The sequence below is a fragment of the Natator depressus genome, chromosome 11 (genome assembly GCF_965152275.1).
Source record: "Natator depressus isolate rNatDep1 chromosome 11, rNatDep2.hap1, whole genome shotgun sequence".
Taxonomy (NCBI): Eukaryota; Metazoa; Chordata; order Testudines; family Cheloniidae; genus Natator; species Natator depressus.
In genome coordinates, this window is record NC_134244.1 from 70,977,272 (window position 1) to 70,997,805 (window position 20,534).

The following is a 20,534-nucleotide window of genomic DNA, read 5'->3' on the forward strand; positions in this document are numbered from 1 at the left end:
GAGCGGGGTGTGACGGTGCACTCCACATGCTGTATGGAAGCAGGCTTATGAATGTGATGTAACTGGAATATGCTTCATGCAAAAGGTCTCTTGTAAGGTATCATAACAAACGTTATAAACTACTGAATATGTTCCTCCTATCGGTATGCATGTATCATTCTTGTATCTGAAGCTAGAAATATGAAGTATAACTCTGAGGTCCTATTGTAATTATGCAAAGTGTGGGCCATTAATGGTGGTTTAGAATCTTGATGGCTCCCATTGACTTGGACAATTGGTTGTACATGGTTTATTTACCTGCCAGCCTTCCTGTGTACGTGGGCCAACCCAGGAAGAATGGAGACGAGGGGTCTTACAGTGACATGGGACCATGTCACCAGATAATGAAACCCATCTTAAATCTGGTACTTTTCCATTTAGAAGGAGGGGTGGGGACCCAGAGAGACAAAAGATTCCCGTCTTGTGCCAAAGCCATAAAAGGGGGTGGAGCAGGACAAAGGGGGCTGCCAGTCATGAGAAAACCCCTGCTTACCAGCTGAGATGTCTGCTGGAACTAACAAGGACTCTACCAGGGGAAAGGATTGGGCCCATACTAGGAAGGAGTCTAGTATGTGAAAGAAGCTTATTGGAACCTCTTTGAGGGTGAGATATTCCCTGTAATCAGTTTCTTAATGTATTAGGCTTAGACTTGTGTGTTTTGTTTTATTTTGCTTTGTGACTTACTTTGTTCTGGCTGTTATTACTTGAAGCCACTTAAATCCTACTTTTTATACTTAATAAAATCACTTTTGTTTATTAATAAACCCAGAGTAAGTGATTAATACCTGTGGGAGAAAACACCTATGCATATCTCTCTATCAGTGATATAGAGGGCGAACAATTTACAAATTTACCCTGTATAAGCTTTATACACAATAAAACGGATTTATTTGGAGTTCAGACTCCCAGAAAGGCTGAACACTGGGCTGGGAAAGTCCCTGTTAACTGAGAAGCCCCTGGGCTGAGTGAATCTCAGTTTCAGTGAACTGCAGAGAGGCATGTCCCAACCTCTTGGTCTGTGCTGGAGCTGACTGGAGAGTCTAACTCAGCAAGACAGGAGTGGAGGGGCACCTGTACTGGCAGGAGGGTTGTTCTCAGTGGTATTCCAGATCATCGAGTGACAGTCTCGAGGGGAGTCTCTGTGACCGAACCTGTCACAAGGGGGACCAGCGGGGAAAGGGCTACAGTTAAGCACTAAAGTATTTTAAACATTTAAAGAGCTTTCCTATAACAAATACGAAAACACTTTCTCTCACAGTGCACATTTAGCCTGTGCAACTCCTTGCCACAAGATACCTTTGTGGCCAAGAGCTTAGCAGGGGTTTTAAAAAGATGGGATGTTTACCTGGATAACAAGAACACCAAGGGTTACTATAATGAGGATTAAAATGTAAAATACCAAGGTGCTTAAAGAAGGATGTAAACCCCCATGCTTCAGGGCTCAAGCCAAATTCTAATCAATGGATGTTAGGAAGAAACTTCAACTAAGGGCAGGTTATCCCATAACTACTTACTACATGTTTCCTTACACCTTCATCTAAAGTGTCAGCTACTAGCTGCTTTTCGTGGTAGGATACTGGACTAGAGGAACCACTGATAGGCTAACTGATAGGTCTAAAAATGTAACTGTACACAGGGAATCATCATCAAGCGGGTTTGTTTCCAGTACAGTTCCACAGGGATTGGTTCTTGGCCCTGCGCTATTTAAAATTTTTATTAATGACATGGAGGAAAACATAACATCATCACTGATAAAGTTTACAGATGACACAAATTGGGGGAATGAAAATGAACTGGACAGGTCAGTGGTTCAGAGTGACCTGGATTGCTTGGTGAACTGGGCACAAGCAAGCAATCATGTTTTAACTCAGCTAAATGTAAATATAGAGATCTAGAAACAAAGAATGTAGGCCATCCTTAGACGATAGGAGACTCTATCCTGGGAAGCAGTGAGATTTGGGAGAGAGGTGGATAATCAGCTGAACATGTACTCCCAATATGATGCTATGATCCTGGGATGTATCAAGATGGGAATCTCGAGTAGGAGCAGAGAGGTTATTTTACTTCTGTATTTGGCACTAGTGTGACCGCTGCTGGAATCCTGTGTCCAGTTCTGGTGCCCACAATTCATGAAGGATGTTGATAAATTGGAGAAGATTCAGAGAAGAGACACGGGAATGATTAAAGGATGAGAAAACAGCCTTATAGTGATAGACTCAAAGAGCTCAATCTGTTTAGTTTAACAAAGTGAAGGTTAAGGGGGACTCAATCACAGTCTAGAAGTACCTACATGGGGAACAAACATTTAACAGTGGGTTCTCCAGTCTAGCAGAGAAAGGAATTTGAAGCTGGACAAATTCAGACTGGAAATAAGGTGTGCATTTTTAACAATGAGAATAATTAACCATCAGAACAACTTACCAAGGGCCATGGTGGATTCTTCATCACTGACCACTTTTAAATCAGGATTAGATTTTTTTTTCTGAAAGTTCTGTTCTAGGAATGATTGTGGGGCAGGTCTCTGGCCTGTGTTATACAGGAGGTCAGACTAGATGATCACAATGGTCCCTTCTGGCCTTGGAACCTTTGATCTGATGAGCAGGGCAGCTCCTATGTAAGCTTTGTAAAGAAGAAAAACGCTGGTGTCTGGGTTGACTGACACAACCATTCACTAAACAAGCATTATAACTACTGAATGTCTCTGAGCTGACACAATATCATTCTGTTCTTTTTCCATAGTTTTCTTATGGCAACAAGCTTACTATGTTAAATGTATAACATTGCTCAAGTTTCTTCACTTATTTTCCCCTCCTTTCAGGCTTAACAATGCCATGGACAAGTTCCCCCTTCCCCTTCTAGACTGGGCCGAAGCTAGCAATACTAAGTTTGTACGCACACTGGCCACTCTTTCATCACAGCAGTACACCACAGACACCCATCTCCTGCAGTGACGTATAAGCTCACTACTACTGTTCATTGGGTGCAGATAAAAAATTAACGTTGTCTTTTCCCAGCAGATTTGCTTTTCCCTTGCTACTTTAACACAAGAGAGAGAGCCTCAGGACACTAGACATCACTATGGGTGGTTTACGTGGCTTATGCCTTCCTGCCATGATGCCTGAAAGTGCTGTGTCTGCAGTGCTGCCAGCTTGGAGATGTTGGCATGCTCAGGATAAAAATCTGATTCCCTTGCCACCTAACCAGCAGGCTGAGCTGTTTCAGCTGTGTTTCTACCCTCTTTAATAGTGGTAGAAAAAACTGAGTTGATGAAAACCTTAATGTTTAGTTATTTTTAGAAATGCAGTGCATAATAGCACTCACTCAAGGACCCATTATCATGTGGTAATTGGCTTTCTCAATTTCTTTTCCCAGTGCTTCATCCTAGGGTCTCCTTATCTTTCAGTTGGTCAATTATTTTATGGCTGTGATCATCTCTGGGGGAATGATTGCTCGTTAGAACATCTGTTAAAATTCCTAACGTTAAGTTTATGGAAAATGTGCCATTACTTTCTGTACTCTTTTTGATTATTTTTTTCTTCTTAGCTTCATTTTCATCATGATTTTATTTTATTTTTTTTGATGAATGTCCTTTAACATAATCTTTACAAATCTAGGCGTCAGAGTCAAGCAACCAAACTTCTCCATTGAACTCTTGCAATGACTATTGTGTATCATTTGCAATTCTGTGCCCTTCTGGGAATGCCATGGTGGGGGGAATAAATCTCTCTATCTAGACTGCAACGCAAGGTGGTTGTTCTGCATGGCTTATGCATATCACAAGATGATGGAGCAAACCAACTGCCTGTCTTGTGCAGTATCGTCTTTAAAACATCAAATATTGGTTGCTATTAAAGGAAGGTTTAAACCTTTTATAATGCACCACATTATGCAATACCATCCCAGAGATGGCAGAGGTAGGAATTTATTCTTGAACCCAGCTCATGGCTATGCTGAGAAGTGAAAGAACTGATAGGCTGCTGGATTCTTAATAGCTGGAGTGAAATTACAGTCTTTTAACAGTGATGTGGTATCCACCCCACAGGTCAGAAACAAAACTGCACCTTTGGCCTAAAACCAAACATGAACCTTACTTCATATATCTAAAAAGCATGATCCATGATTCAAAACTCCCAAATAGAACTGAACATTGGGGTTGTCTGAAAGTTCAATCTAGATATGGATCTTTATTTCACATCTGGCCCTGTATATTTATAGTTGGATGAACCAAAGCCTGGAATCCAAACTGAATTGGAAGACATTTGCAGTCAAGTTCTGGATCCGCGTTTTGTGGTTTTGGTTCATTTCTACTTTATTTCACATGACTCTGCTTCTTTTGGTTCATTCAGAGGCTGAAAGTGTAAACACAAATTCCTTACAGTCTCTCAGATTTCTAACTTGCCAGAAAGAAGGAAGTTTCATAAAGTGTGTTGCTATGAGAACATAAGCTCTGTTTTTAGACTAGGGCAAAGTGGCCAGAATAAACTTTTCCTTAACATATAAAATTCTAGATGTTTGGGAATTGGCATTACCATGGTATCTGAGATTTATTCCTTGTTAGTTTTTAATTTAGTGAGAATTGCCTAATTGGTCATCATTTTCTGTGTTGGGGGCGGGGGCGGAAGGGAATGACAAGAAATTGCCGTACGTTAAAGGATCATTAATCTTACTATTTTTAATTTGTACTACTGTGAGTTTATTAGAACTTAATTGCTGGAATTCTCATTTTATAGTTTGTTTTAACTATGTTTAGGGAGACGACTTATGATAAACAGCTCTGTGAATAATACTGTATGATGGGACATTCCCCAAAGGGACATGAGCAGATAACCCACAAAGTCCTGAGAGAGCTTTAGCATTGTACTGTTCTTTTTTGTAGATCAAAGAAATCCTGGAAAACCCTCATCTGCTAACTGTTATTAAAATAGAAGAAGCTGGAGATGAAATCGTGAGCAATGCCATTTCGTTTGCTCTGTATAAAGGTGAGCACTGAGCTCTCGCCCATTGGCTTTCATTTCATTTTGCTCTTAGGTACAAGGATTGCCCCATGGCTAGGTCACTAGCCTAGGAAGCTGGCTATTTGGGTTCAATTCCCTGGACAAGTCTGTCTCCCCATCCTGTCATGATTCTTATCTGCTGGACCATCTCCGTGGAGGGTGGAATTTTCAAAGGCACCTAAAGGAAGTCCCAGTTTGGACTGCCATTGATGTTAATGGGAGTTAAATTCATGGGGAGATGGCGAGTGCACCCTGCATATGAGAAACAAGCACTGAGAACAGGAGACTATCCCCTTGCCCCATCCTAGATTGGTACCCTCTCCTGGCAGTTGTATGGCTGTAGAAGAAGAGAATGTGGTTCCATACTCTTACTGAAGCAAGTCAAAGTATTGGAGTAACTCAGGACTGGTAATTCCAGTGTGGAGAGGGAAGCCCACTTCAAATACTAAGCAATTAGACCCTCTAAAATGTTGACTTCGACATAATATGGAGTATTTTCTACAGATTAGGAAATGACTGAAAACCAATACAAAAGGGGTTTCTCCAATTATACTGTAGTAGATGGATTACTCAGCAGCTTGTGGTGTAAAACTCATAATAAAAAGGTTTGAGAGCACTGGGTGAGAGAGAACTTTGATTGACAGTGAGCAATGAGGTGATGGCCAATTAATAGTTCATCTCACTAATGCTACCTGATCCTTCTTACTTGCAAATTCCATTTAATCACTGCAGTGAGATGTGCCGGGGCCAGATTCTCCTCACAGTCCCACTAGTGTATAAGTTAAACTCTATTGATTTTACACCTGTGAATGGAGAATGGGGCCCCATATCAGGTTTCCCCCCATGCTTCCTGCTACCAGTCCCATCAGGGTGGCTCTGGAAAGGTTTTGACTCCACTGAGCAGACTGTGGTCACTCACTGCTTAGTAGCAACCAGAGAGGGGAACCAGAGATATTAACTCATCTGGTGGGTCGGTGCCCCAAGGCATGGTTGCTCCCCTTCTCCCTTCCTACTTCCCCTCCCAAACTCTGGGCAGCTCTTTCTGCGTGGAGCACCCATGGAGGAATTTGCTTGGGTTACTGGGTGAGGGACTGTGCCAGAGAGGCAGCACTCCCCCATTACATGTGGGCAGGCAGGGGACACATTCCGGGATGCAGTCCAGATCAGTGAGAGGTTGTGTCGCTGCCTGCCCTGTAACTCTTAAATGCCCTGCTGCTATTGTTCAGAGCCCAGACACCAACAGCCAGCAGACAAGCATGCAGTTCCCTGAGTGTGTGTCTGCCTGCTGTGCAGCCCTGGTTCAGTACTGATCCCAGCAGCCTGCCTACAACGGCCCCTCCCTGGGTCTCCACCAGCCTCGGTTACGACTTTGTGACCCCCAATACACTCCCGGTCCCGAATTTCCCCAAAACCATCTGCCCTGAAATGTTCCCTCTCCTAAAACACTCGGAGTACTGAGGTCCATTGCTGCTCTCAAGAGACAAAAGCACAGCAGCTTGTTGCTTTACCTGGAGCTAATTGTCACTTCAGGTCAAACATAGTCCTGGGTTGATTTAAAATAACAACAAAACAAGTTTATTTAATCAAAAAAGGGGAATTTTAAGTGAGGTCCAGTATAAGCGCTAAAGTCAGAAATGATTAAAAATGAAAAATATTTTCTAGTGACTAAGACTTAACGAAACAACAGCCTTGCTTCCAGTTAAGATTCTTACCTCGCTTCCTATCATCAAGATGATCTGACCACCCCCATAGTCAGGATCTCCTGCAAGGTGCTTGGTTCCTTTTATGTATTAGATGTAAGATAACTTGGGGTTCTTTGCCCCTCTCTTCCATAGTCAATTGAACTTTTGAAATGTGCCCTTCTCAAAGTCCAGTGCCCCCGCAGTGAGGAAAGGTGCCATGGAGTCAATGGAGAAGGTTCTGTGCTGGTTTCTTCCCTGCTGATGCTTTCTGTAATGCAGATTGATTGGTCCTGCATGTGCTGATATGCCAGTGAATGGCCACTTGACTATGATTGCCAGTTGTCTGTGATTGCACCTGGATAGAGGTGCAATCCTTTCCTTTGTCTGGAAAAAAAAACCAGTTTGCCTACTCTCCAGACTTTTCTGGTTCAAACACATTTAGTCCCATATTTCCTTGACATTTGTTCAGTCCTTTGAGAGTTTACCCTACATAGACAACACAAGAATATTAATGGTCAGTGTGTATCATTGGTTTTCCAACGCTATTTTACATGACACTTATTAGATACAGATTGACATAAATGAATTGGGGCACACTGAACTGGTCAGGCCTTCTGAAACTCACTACCTGATATTAGTGAGCCTCTGGCATTGGGATGCTCTTAAGGTCACAGGCTCCCTCTGGGGAGTTACATAGACAATCTGCCTTCAGGTAATGCAATCTGTGTTTATTTTAAGTGCAGTTCAGTCCATACATACCACATAGGTATGTGTGTTTTAAAATGTGCACAACCTCTGAAGCCCTGTTAAAGCTATAAGCGAGCATTACAAAAAGACAATAGAGGCTTCTTTTGTGGCTGGGATGGGGAGAGAGTTGGGGATGGTAGAATATAAGCCAAGGCGCTCTCCAATTTCTAGTCCTTACTTAGCTGACTCTTCCTCCTCCAGCTTTCAGTACCAATGAACAGGACAAAGATAACTGGAATGGGCAGCTGAAGCTGCTGCTGGAGTGGAACCAATTGGACCTGGCCAGCGATGAGATCTTCACCAATGACCGACGCTGGGAGGTAGTCAGATATTGCACCTTGGCACAGCTAGTGGGGTTGGGGAGACCAGGAGTGAAATTCTTACATGCACCATTTATGTAGGCACCGCTATTCTGATATTTGTAAATAACAATTCAATTCCAGCTCATTCTGATGTGAGCAGAAGGTATGGGCTTAAAATACACTAACCTATCAGGTATTCTAACATGGCAAAGCAATTGCTATGGTGGCACTGCAAAGTCACAGCTTACCTGGGTTTGAAATTTACCATTACTTCAGGTAGGTTACTCGATGGCTTGGAAACTGATGGTCACACTCCAGTTCCTTGTCAGCCACAATGGTGGTGGCTATGTTAGCTGATGATTAATATTATTTTTTGCTCTGTGGGCAGAGGTCAAGGCTTGAAAGAATCCAGAGACTGAACCACCTTTTCTAGAAGTGGGCCCTCTAGAGTCAGATTTGGGCATTTTGGGGGCAGAGTGCAGAGGGTAGCTCTGCCACTGGCAGTGTTGTCAAAACCTATTCTATGGCCAAATACCACGCTTTATATTCAGGGTGGGTCAGTCCAACAGCTTTCATGGGCATAAATGTATGTATAAGAAAGAAGAAAAATATCCAAAGCGTAGACGTGGTTGTTAGTCAACTGTTAATCTGAAACATCATTAAAACTGTGGAATAAGAAGCCTTGTTCTGCTCTGCCTTGCCAGTGTTTATGGGGTGGGAGTGATGCTTAAAGTAGAACCTTGCTGGGGGTAGCAATGTGTGTTCGTTTTTACAATGTTAACACATTTTAATCTGGAAATTCTTGCTGAAGCCTATGCATGGAATAGCTAAGTATGCTTATTTCACTCACTTCCCAAACCACAGCCATGGCTGGATTCTGAAGGAAATGTGGAGCAAAGGCAAAATATGACCAATATTTATCTGTAACAAAACATGTGAGCAACAGCAGATGGGTAGGGGACAATGAACTCTGCTCAGCCATCCACAGCTGGCCTTATGATAAACCTGGGCTTTCCCTCATTTTCTCCGTAGTCTGCAGACCTTCAGGATGTCATGTTTATAGCTCTTATCAAGGACCGGCCCAAATTTGTTCGCCTCTTTCTGGAGAATGGCTTAAACCTGAGGAAGTTTCTCAGCAAGGAGGTCCTTACAGAGCTCTTTTCCAACAACTTTAGCAGCCTGGTGTTTAAGAACCTGCAGATTGCTAAGAACTCCTACAATGATGCACTCCTCACATTTGTGTGGAAGATGGTTGAGGACTTCCGAAGAGGCATTAAAAAAGAGGATAAGAACGGCAAGGATGAGACAGAAATACGGCTGTTGGTAAGTAACCATGTGTTCCTTATTAGGAAAAGAATTGTCTTCCCTATTGCCATTATAGCAGTAATGAATTTGCATTTCAGTTGTTTAAGAAGTGCTACAAATTGTGCGGGGTACAATGGCCTTAAACGTACTGATGCATTTCACATGTTAATCTACGGTGTGGATCTTTGCATTGCTCAAGTGCTAGAAGAATAAGTGAGTCTTTTGTGTGAGGGTCATGGTTCCATATTGTGATTATCTCAGAGCAGATTGAAAATATGTTCTAATTAAGGCCTATAAAGAACCCCAATCCATATCATTGTGGATGATAGAGCTTTCAATTGAAAATGGCTCAGTGAAGGAAACGGAAATTGTTTTTTATGTTACTGGGAAGAAAAAGTTAGAAAACATGACATTTCACAAGAGACCAGCTTGTCCAGACAACTTAACTCAATACTTCAAGAGCATCTTTCTAGCCCCTTGGGTCCCATGCTACTTTTGGGTCTGCCTACTCCTACTTCTATTGCCATGTACCACCAAACTCTCCATTGCTTTCAATAGGGCAGGATCAGGCCTTTAATCCAGATCTGAATTACAGAACTGGAACTTCCAAATTTCCAAGGCCTGTGCATGAAGGATAATTGGACTGGATGGTCCCCTTCTGGCATTAGAATTTGTGAATCTGATTCCCTGTACATTATCTTCCTTCATGAGCCATGGAGAGAACAAGAACCTCTCCATTGCCCTGCTGCTCTGCATTAAGACAATGACTATAGTCAAATCTCATGCTTCAGGGCTTTAGCTGGCCACCTGCATGGATCAGGAAGGAATTTTTTTCCCTGATGCACATTTGGCCAGCTGGGTTTTGGTCACCTTCCTCTGAAAGCAGCAGGGATTGGCCGCAGCTGGATACAAACACCAGGTGGGGTGGTATAGAGAATTTTCTTTTTCAAGGTATGTCTACACTGCAAACCCTCTTCACCACACTGTGGCAGCGAATCTCAGAGCGTAGGTCAACTGACTTGGGCTTGTGAGGCTCATGCCCACATTCCCACTCTCATCACCGGGTCTGAGTCCGGGCTCCAGCCCAAGCGGTAATGTCTACACTGCTATTTTTAGCTCTCTACTGCAAGCCCAAGTCAGTTGACACAGGTTCTGAGACTCACTGCCATGGGTTAGTGTTTTTTTTTTTTGCAGTGTAGACATACCCTCAGATGCTTGGCTGGTGGGTCTTGCCCACATGCTAAGGGTCAAACTGATCACCAGACTTGGACTTGGCAAGGAATTAATGGCAGGGACTTTGGGTGTTTTTGCTTTCCTCGTGGATTGCCTGCTGGGATCATCTGGACATAGCTCACCTAAACAATTGCCTGACTTTGCAGCAGGCCCGAGACGTTGGTGGTATCTTGGTCCCTCCTCTTCTCTGCCTGTGGCACGCCAGATGCTTAGTCTCCTGGGGACTGATTTTCTTTCTTTTAACCTGAGTTATTGAGTTAAATGTAGGGGAAATGGGATGAAACTTAATCACAGAGAGATGATCTAATGGTCCCTTCTGGCCTTACGCTCTGTGAAAGTATAAACCCCAATGCTGAGACTTTCCAAACTAGCTAGGGAATTCAGACACACAACTCCCATTAAAATTAATATGAGTTGTCTGTTTAAATCCCCTAGTTGGCTTTGAAATCTTCAACCAACACTTTGTTCCCCATTTTCTGCTGAGTTACACTTGCTGCATGGCAGTTAATGTCCAGTAATAATTTTATTGGAGGGCTATACGTTTTGAGTGTCATAAATGGATGCATGCTATATTAAAATGAAATAAAATAATGGAAGGTGTTATTATCAGAATATTTTCAAGTTTATGGTAAGAGGTCTGGTTCAACACTAAGGGCTTAACTAAAATGTATAGAATGGAGGTGTTTCCACCTATCATTCATCTCCTTGTAAAAATGGCATTTACCTATGAATCCATGTGTATATCCTCGAGGCTGACTGAGCCACGCTCTGCGTATGAGCAGCATGGGAGCAAAGATGATTTTCTGTTGCCTTTCCATTGTTTTCCATTTTGGGAGCAGCTGAGAGCCAGTTCATTCTCCAGCACAACTTAAAGCAGCCTTAACGTTGCTGGGCAGCAGTGCAGAGAGGACAAAGCAGGGAGCCAAGTTTACGAGGTTTAGTAACCTAATATATACTTGATTTAAAAAATAAAGCCAAGGTCATTGAACAGATAGTGCCTTTACTTCCTGCCAGGATGAATCTTCTATTACAAGGCATCCCTTGCAAGCTCTCTTTATCTGGTCGGTTCTTCAGAACAAGAAGGAGTTATCCAAAGTCATTTGGGAACAGGTAGGGTATACCACCCTCTCCCCCAGCACTGTTGTATTTATTTTGGCACTTTAAGCCTTTGCAAGCATTTGCCCTCTGTCCTTCCCAGAGTAACCACCTGGGAACTCAAATGCATGATAGATAAGCTACCGATTTAAAATGTTTTACAATTTTTCCTCTCTCTATCTTCTAACTAAATGGGCCTGAGCTACTAAATTTGGATCTGGATCTGGATCCATATATGGATTTCAAGACACTCTCCTCACCTAAAGTTTGAGGGAGGGGTTGATTCAGCCTTTGAAAGGTGCTAGCTGTGAAATTCATAGCTGGACTCAGGTTTGGATTATGAACATCTTCACAGTATGAAGATCATGTGATCCAGGCATATGGTTGGATACAGTTTCTACTTCCAATGAAAAAGAGAGAGGTATATTTTTTAAAGAAACCAAAACTGTATATTGGCTTCAGGCCTCTTATCTCCGATTGAGAGCTTGGCTGATAATGGACAGTGACTGAAAGTGATTTGATGACCTGATAGCACATCGGCAGCCTATGGAAAATACAGTGGTAATCTCTAGTGCCTGGTAGGTCGCATCTTTTCATGTAATACCTGCTCTGTATTTTCCACTCCATGCATCTGATGAAGTGGGTTCTAGCCCACCAAAGCTTATGCCCAAATAAATTTGTTAGTCTCTAAGGTGCCACAAGGACTCCTCATTGTTCCTGTAGTTTGTAATTGTGGCTCATGTGGACCTACCTGAGCTCGCGTTAATCGGAAGTGGTGAAGCTGTGCGGTGCAGGCTGTACGGGGCCTGTGGCACCCTGCAGAATTGGCCCAGTGACTAGCCTGTGTTGCCACAGCTTCACTGCTCTGGTGCCTGAGCTATCGAGTTTAAAGGTAGCTTGGGTCCGTATACACATACTGAAGTCACTCCCTGTGTGGACTGGGCTGCGGGCCCCTCGTCCCATGACTGCAGTGTAGACTTACCCTCTGTATATACCTGTTAGCACTACTTAACCTCTTTGTTGGCAGACTTGACTGAGGGTATGTCTACACTGCAATAGAAGACCTTGCTGCACTGAGTCTTAGAGACTCAGGCTTGCAGGGTTAAAGTGGCAGTGTAGAGGCTTGGGCTGGAACCGGGCTCTGAGATCCACCCCCATCATGGGATTTCAGGGCTTGGGCTTCTGCCTGAGTCCAAATGTCTGTGCTGCGATTTTTAGCCCTGGGGCCCAAGTCTGGCGAACCTAAGTCAGTTGAAACAGGTTAGCTGCGTGGAGGCCATGCATCTTTTATTGCATCATAGGCATACCCTGAAAGACATAAGAACATACATAAGAATGTAAGAATATAAGAACAGCCATCCTGGGTCAGATCAAAGGTCCATCTAGTCCAGTATCCTGTCTTCCAACAGTGGCCAATGCCAGGTGCCCCAGTGGGAATGAACAGAACAGTTAATCATCAAGTGATCCATTCCCAAAGACTGAAAGACTAAAATTTTCCCTAGTTAAGGGGTTCCTTAATTCTTGGTTATCTAACTGGACACTAAAAAATGGAGGCACCTGAAATTTTGTGGACACTCCTGATCCTTTTGGCTTGTGTGTCTTAAGCTGAGCACCCAATCTGCTAATACAGGTCCCTGTGCCCATGCCAAGCCATGGCAAGTTCAGCAGGGATCAGGAGGTATCCAGGTGAGTGCGCTGCAGTGTAGGACTGGAGAGGGCATTCTAAACGTCTGACTCCAGGACTCGTGTCTAAATTCCGGACACCTTGGAGAGGGTTTTAAGGTGATTTTAACCACAGAGACAAAATGAGTCACCTTGTGCCTAGAATTGTTCAGTTACAGCCTGGTGTGATGGTGTTGCATTGAGTGGTTGGACTATGCTTGTTTTGTGGATCTGGATCTTCATTTTCCATTGCTGACAACGTGGCACTATTCACCAGCCTTTAATGAACTTCCAGAACAAGCAAACAAGGCAAGAAAGACAAAGCAGTCATGTAAAAGGGGGTGGTGGAAGAAGCCTGTGGGTCATTAAGCAATGGAACACACCCTCTCATTGCATGGAAGAACTGTTGGTGCTCTGAGCCAGCAGTGGAGAAGAATGGTGATGGCCACGCTTTGCAAAGAACTCCATGTGACTTCCTGATTCTCTGTCTTTTTGCAGACCAGGGGCTGCACTTTGGCAGCACTTGGGGCCAGTAAACTACTAAAAAGCCTGGCAAAAGTGAAGAATGACATTAATGCTGCTGGGGAGTCTGAGGAGCTGGCAAATGAATACGAGACGAGAGCAGTAGGTAAGCGCCTGTGTTAACAGACTGGGAAACATGAGCTGTGTTCAGATGGTGATCAGCAGCTTGTAATGACGGCTGCACAGCTGCGAGATTTTTCACTGAAGCTTTATGGGATGTCATGTTGTAGGGACAGCCTGTGGCTGGGCTGGCAAGAGCCTCCAGGGAAGGAGAGAAGAAGGGGTGTCTGTGGACTGGAGCAGAGAACACAGTTAGACAGAAAATTCTTTGCTAGCTCCTGGCCCTGGATAGGCAAAACACTCAAAAAAAAAAAAAAAAAAGCCTGTGGTGGCTAATGAGGCCTGCGTCTTTAAAACTTGCCCGGACACCTACAGGAAGTGTGTGATGAACGTCAAGGCTGGGAGCTGAGCCCAGCTCTGAGTCCCAGTGCCATGCCTTAACTTCAGGCCCATCAGTCCAATTCATGCCAAGAACGTAGGGATGAAACAACTTCCAAGGAGGACAAGCAGTGTTGTGGCAAGGATGCGTCAGCTGGGCTACAGTCTGTTATCTGAAGCTGGACTTAGCCAGACATTCTTATCCTTTATGCTCTGCTCTCTTGTTATGCCTTTCTAAATCCTCTGGTATCCAGTCCATGTGATATAGAACTCATGGTGCTAGGATGATTGGCAGCCCTCCTGGTAACTTGGTAATTCATGGCCTGCTACCTCTTCTGTCATTAATAAAGTTCATTTTCTGGCTTTATCTGAAACCTGGACGAGTCCTGATGCTGTTAATTACACCTTCCCTGAATAATTTCCAAATGAATGTGGCATTGATATATGAAAAACAAAATCAATGTGTGTGGTAGCTAGCAGCACAGGGATTAATATTTTGTTTTTATTAATCGGTATAATACCCATAACTCAAAAGCCACTCAATGCAAAGCACTGATTCATGATCTAAAGGGAAAGATGGCACAGGGCAGCTCATGGTGATTCACTACAGATTAAGCAAAGACAAAAGGACAAGTCCCTTTCTGCACTTAGAGGTTGGTGATTTTGAAGTTGCATTTCAGCTTCCCAGTAATTTGTCTGTATCATCTTCCCAAAAAAGGTCATTCGACAGTGAAGGAACGATAGACACTGAGGGCACACTACAATACACTACACTGCAAAAAAACAAAACAACCTCCTCGTAATGAGTCAAAGAGCCTGAGTCAACTGACTCGGGTTCGTGCTATGGGGCTGAAAATAGCAGTGTAGAGTTCCTACTCAAGCTCTGAAACCCAGCCAGGGGGGTGAATCTCAGAGCCCAAGGGAGAACATCTGCACTGCTACTTTTAGCCACATAGAGCAAGCCCTGTGAGCCCAAGTCAGTTGAACTGGGCTCTGGAGGCTCAATGCCATGGGTCTTTTTTTTTTTTTTTTGCAGTGTAGACATACCCATAGAGTGAAATGGGGAAACTTTTTTTCAGCACACAAGCCGGGAAATCAAAGCTACACGCTTGTGCAGAAAGAACGTGCCCAATTCTCAAATGAATTTGACTTTTCACTTGAGGAGCTGGTTGTAACTCACGAGTTATTCTGAAATCCTTAATAGGTGTTGTCAGAACATTTTATTTCATGTGCAGCGTTTGTAAAAATTGCCTGATTTTATAGGGTCAGATTTTTAAAGGGATTTAGTTGCCTACTGGGATTTTCAAACACTCCTATTGAAATCAATGGGTGCAAGGTGCCTAAGTGCTTTTCGAAATTCTACAGGACACCTATTTGCACCTTTGGGAACCTAAATACCATTAAAAAATCTTGCCATAGTTCTTCTCGCCCTTATTTTTATATAAAATAAAAAATATTAAGGCCAGAATGCTGCCAACCGTCCTCATTTGGGTAACCCTGTTGAAAATAATGGGGTTATTCATGGAAATAAGGCCAGCAGAATTTGGGGCTCAGTCCTGATCCTATTGAAATTAATGGCAAAACTGCTATTGACTTGCTGAGGTCTCATAGGCCTTTTGAAGATTGGAATTGTGAGGTTGTCTGCGTACAGTCTCAAACGCTCTATCCAATGTGCTGGTTAAAAGTGGGTATTTTTCTAACTGCCATCCCTACAAAATCCCCCTGGCATTCGCAAGTCATATTGGGTTCTTTACTTCTTGCACATCACCAGAAGTAAAGCTTCAGCAAGTAAGACCTATGCCTTCAGTAACACTGCTGCTGCAGCTCTGCTGTCTGCATTCGGATTGCCAGCACAGAAGGAACTTTGTCAGCTTGCTCACTTTTAGCTGTGTTGGTTCTGCAGGGGTAATGGGAGTCAAATGCTACAAAGACTCACTTTGATCACTGCAACCAGTAGCTAGACACGCACACAGAGCAGATGTGTTAAGTAAGAAGGTGCCATTTTTACTGGACCACTTCTCAGATCTGAATCACAACCTAGTTTTGATATCCATATGTAATCATCAAATCAGTTTGAATTTCACTATACACTTTTCCATGCAGATATTAAATTTGGACAGTCCACTATTCTAATCTACAGTTGTGAAAATGGGGAAGGAGCTCTTGTATTGTACATTAATTGCCAAAAACTTTACTAATGCAAATTGAAGATTATACGAGCAAATATGCCAGTCAGAAAAAAATGGGTTGACTCCTGCAGCTACATTAGCTTGGTCATGTTGCACAAACATAGTATCCCCTATTCCTATTAAATGTATAGTTTAGCGTGTCACCGATTATATTGTAAAATATACAGGATGTGCAAAATGGCTGAGTTAATGTTGCTGTATGAACCTTAGTCTCAAGATTTCCAGCCTCTTGATCTCTTCAAGCATGAGTGAAATGGGGCCAGGGATCTGGGTAGAGTGAAGAGGTGCGTGTCTGACACAGGTTTTCTTTTTTCCCTTCTGTCCTTGTGGGACTGTCTCTCCTTTAGAGCTGTTCTCTGAGTGCTATAGCAGTGATGAAGAGCTGGCTGAACAGCTGCTGACCTATTCCTGTGAAGCCTGGGGTGGGAGCAATTGCCTGGAACTTGCTGTGGAAGCTAAAGATCAGCAGTTCATTGCACAGCCGGGAGTGCAGGTAACACAAACTAAAAAGCAGTGATTCTTCCCCCTCCGTGCCCCCCCAAAAAAAGAAAAAGAAAAGTCTGCTCACTTGCTATGTAAATATTGTGCTCACTTCCTTTTTAAAGGTTATATAGATGAATTGTTTGAAAAAACCCATCTTAAAGAAATACAATGGCTGAGGCTCTCATTTGTTTGGAAGTCAGGAGTTTCAGAGAAGGATCCCACAGCAACGTGAACGATGTCCTTTTGCAATTGTGAATTACTTCCTCCCATGCGTGATCAGATAAAGTGGTGGTTGCACTGCTAAAAGGAACATGCTGTATAACTGGTTCTCTGATGCCCTTGGCCCACGTGGAGGGGTGCGTTTGAAACCTGCATGTGCAAAGCAAGTATTGAATGATGCAGAGTACGCAGGGAGAGGAGTGGTGATTCACCCCTAGGTGTTATGCTAGGAGAGGGAAGTTTTAATTTACAGCTGGTTCCTAGAGGGTCTACTGATGGAGACAGCCTGAGATTTTTACTCACGGTGCATCTCCTCCCTCTGCTCGTGTTCTTGGGCATAGCATCTGGTGGAGTAGTGTCCTTACCTAAGACTCCCTCAGCTAAATGAAACTAACTGCTTCTCCTACCTCGAAAGCTCTTGGAACATCCTGGAGATGCTAGCCTATGGCACAAGATGGAGCAGTGGGCTTATGCAGTAGCCTTTCCTTTCTGTTGACCTGAGTAGCTCAATATTTCTGCAGCTCCCAAGGCCTCCAATGCTACAGAAATCCAACAACTTAATATGTTTCAGTAGAAATCATCGCTGGGCTTTCTGCATTAAACATCAAACATATTTTACAGTTCTGCTTTCTCTACCCTGCTTCAGTAAAACCTGGATGAATCTTTCTCCTCTTTGCTATAGAATTTCCTTTCCAAACAGTGGTATGGAGAGATCTCAAGGGACACTAAGAACTGGAAGATTATATTGTGTCTGTTCCTTTTCCCTTTAATTGGCTGTGGTTTCATCTCCTTCAGGTAACAACACTCTCATTGGTAGAAAAACAGAAGGGAAGCATGTCTATATAATCTATTTAGGTGCTAATATCTGGCTCACCTCATTGTAGTATCTGAGTGCCCCAAACAATGAATGTATCCCAAACAGCCTTTTTAAGCAGGAAGTGTCGTTCCTGTTTTACAGATGAAAAAACACGGCACAGGATAGATTAAATGATTTGCCCAAAGTGATGCAGGGACTTTGTGGCAGAACTGGGAATTAGACCCATGTTTCTTGAGTCCCACTCCAGTATCTTAAATGCAAATCCATCTTTACCCTGATAGATTCCATCTGCTATGGAGGTTAATCTGAGCATGATAGCAAAGCTGACAAAGTCTGAAAAGAGTGAACACAAGTTGTTCCCATCTGGCCGCAGTTTGGTGGCCTATATGAAAGGAGAGGCATGGCCTCGGCAAAATTCCTGGTTGACAAGTGATCACATCAATGCTAATTTGGCTGGGATTGCTAACAAGATGTCGAGTGGCTGAATGAGCCAGAGGCAGAACTACTCTGGTCCTTCAGGGACAAGATAGGCCGCCTGCCAACGTACCGTGAGTCAGGTCATTTAACTGATGCTGCTCAGACTATAATTATTTGGTAGCACTTCAAAGTGATTTTTTCGATTAAAAAACCAGGCACGTTTGCATGGTCACTATTTTAATTTCACAAGGAACATTTTTTTAAAGGCATGAGGGATGTGTGTTTGAAATCATCCTTTATTTATCTAGGAAAAAGCCTGTGGAGAGGAGCAAGAAGCTCTTGTTGTATTATGCTTCATTCTTCACCTCCCCATTCGTGGTCTTCTCCTGGAACGTCATCTTCTACATTGTTTTCCTGCTGCTGTTCGCCTACGTGCTGCTCATGGATTTCCAGAAAGAACCCACCATGCTGGAGCTCATCCTCTATGTTCTGGTCTTCATCCTGCTTTGTGATGAAGTGAGACAAGTAGGCAACGCTTACAAACCAAAACGACCTGTTTCCAGGCAGACACTTTTTTATTTCTCCTAGATGCAAAAAGAAATGGAGACCTTCTTACGGCTAGGTGCAAAATGCGATGCAAAAGTAATTCATAGTCCAAAGGAAGTGGTTGTGTTCACCACAGCTGACACACACAACACCTGCTAATGCTGGTAGAAGCTGTGTGTGTGTGTGTTTGTGTGTGTGTGTGTTGAAGGAAACACACTGATCCTGTGCTGTATGTACTAGTCCATGGCCCAGATCCTCAAAGATATTTAGGTGTCTTTCAATGGGATTGAGGCACCTAAATATCTTTGAGGATTTTGCTGTTAGAGAGAGCTCTCAAAATCATGTGGTATAAATTGTCAAAGCAATCTAGGTCATTTAGATTAATTTTTTAATGGAAAATGTGTCATAATGCTCTAGAATTCTTTGACAAACCTATGCAGCTACCACTGGTATTTGTCATTTCATGAGTGAGTGAACTGTGGCTGATGGAGGCCCAGCACTCACACCACAAAGAGGGAACATGTCTATGCACTACCAAGGTACTCTGGATGAAACACACTAATTTATTTTTTTTGCAGAATTGTTTGACTATCTGTGTGTGTGGGGGAAATGGCTTTCTTCTGAGGAGAGAATGCCTCTAGTAATAGGAGTCCTTCAGAATGCTGAGGGATTAGAGTGTGTCTGGTGAAGAGGTCATGGAAACTTACAATCTGTCATTTAGAAGATTGTGTGTGATTTATTAGTTGTTCGGTGCAGTCTTGAGTACCATGTAAGGCATGCAGCCAGAGGACAAGTGCCAGCACAAGGTCTGCATGCATAAAGATCACTGCAGGGTGAGCCTCTGCCATGACCAGAGTGACCATAACCCTGCTATTTAATCTTTTTTTCTTCAGGAAAAAATATATCCATTACCAAATAAATAGGAGGGCACCTTTGGCAAAACAGATGTACTATCTAGGGGTGAAGGGGAAAGATTATAAGGGTCTGCTACCTTGATATTGTTCTTGTCTGATTGATTAGGTTTCCTGGTCTCTCTGGACCCCTCCTTACACCTCCCGTGTAGGCCCAGCCACCACTTGAGCAGCACGACATAGCCTGCTAGCCATTTTTAGTTGCAGCAGCTGAGTTAAGAGTGTTAAGCAGCTCTCAGTTCAGAAAATGAATACTGAAGGGTTTGGATGATCATAAAACCCAGCTGAAAAAGCAGCTGGCCATAAGGGAAACCTTTCTTCCCCTCCTCTTACAGTACCACCCACCAGCAGTAGGGGCAGCCGGAACTGCTTCAGATCTAGGGCTCCGACCCTGCATATTCTTACTCATATGAGCAGGCACGAAGCAAATAGTCTCACTCCTGATTATTTTAATGAGGATTACATGCCCAAGGTCTCTACGTTTGAGTAAAGGTTGGCAGGATAGGCCCTTACCAGGCATTTCATTTATTTGCATTGATGGATGTCGATACCCAGAGTCAGGCTGACTCCGGCAGTGCACTGCTGTATTGTGTGGCCTGGCTGCAGAAGAAAAGTTTGAAAATCCCAGCCAGTCAATGAAGCGTCCAACTCCCCTAGGTTCTTTGAGAAATCCCAACACTTGGTTTCTTTTTGATTTGGACTGTCTAGGAGCATAGCAGGCAAATATCAAAGAAAAATGGGGGTGATGTTCCTGCCTGGCTGCTATGCTTACCGGCTTTTCGAGGAAAGTGGGCATGTCTCACGCTCCAATTTCACTTCAGATGCTAAGGGAGATTAGTGTTGCCTGGGCTCCACTGAAGACAATCCAGATTGTTTAAAAGCACGCAGCTGAGAAATGAGTTGAACCAGTGTACTCAAGGGAACTCTGTTGGC

General features: G+C 43.4%; 1 protein-coding gene across 1 annotated transcript in view; it reads left to right on the top strand.

Moving 5' to 3' along the window:
- The window catches only part of TRPM8 (transient receptor potential cation channel subfamily M member 8), a 116,349-nt gene that overhangs the window by 56,869 nt on the left and 38,946 nt on the right, over positions 1-20,534 (top strand). Inside the window, exons 11-18 of the mRNA XM_074968163.1 lie at positions 4,916-5,018; positions 7,664-7,782; positions 8,797-9,087; positions 11,317-11,412; positions 13,558-13,687; positions 16,556-16,701; positions 17,593-17,705; positions 18,453-18,669. Coding sequence (XP_074824264.1) covers positions 4,916-5,018; positions 7,664-7,782; positions 8,797-9,087; positions 11,317-11,412; positions 13,558-13,687; positions 16,556-16,701; positions 17,593-17,705; positions 18,453-18,669 — 1,215 coding nt within the window. The remainder of the gene's footprint in view (positions 1-4,915; positions 5,019-7,663; positions 7,783-8,796; positions 9,088-11,316; positions 11,413-13,557; positions 13,688-16,555; positions 16,702-17,592; positions 17,706-18,452; positions 18,670-20,534) is intronic.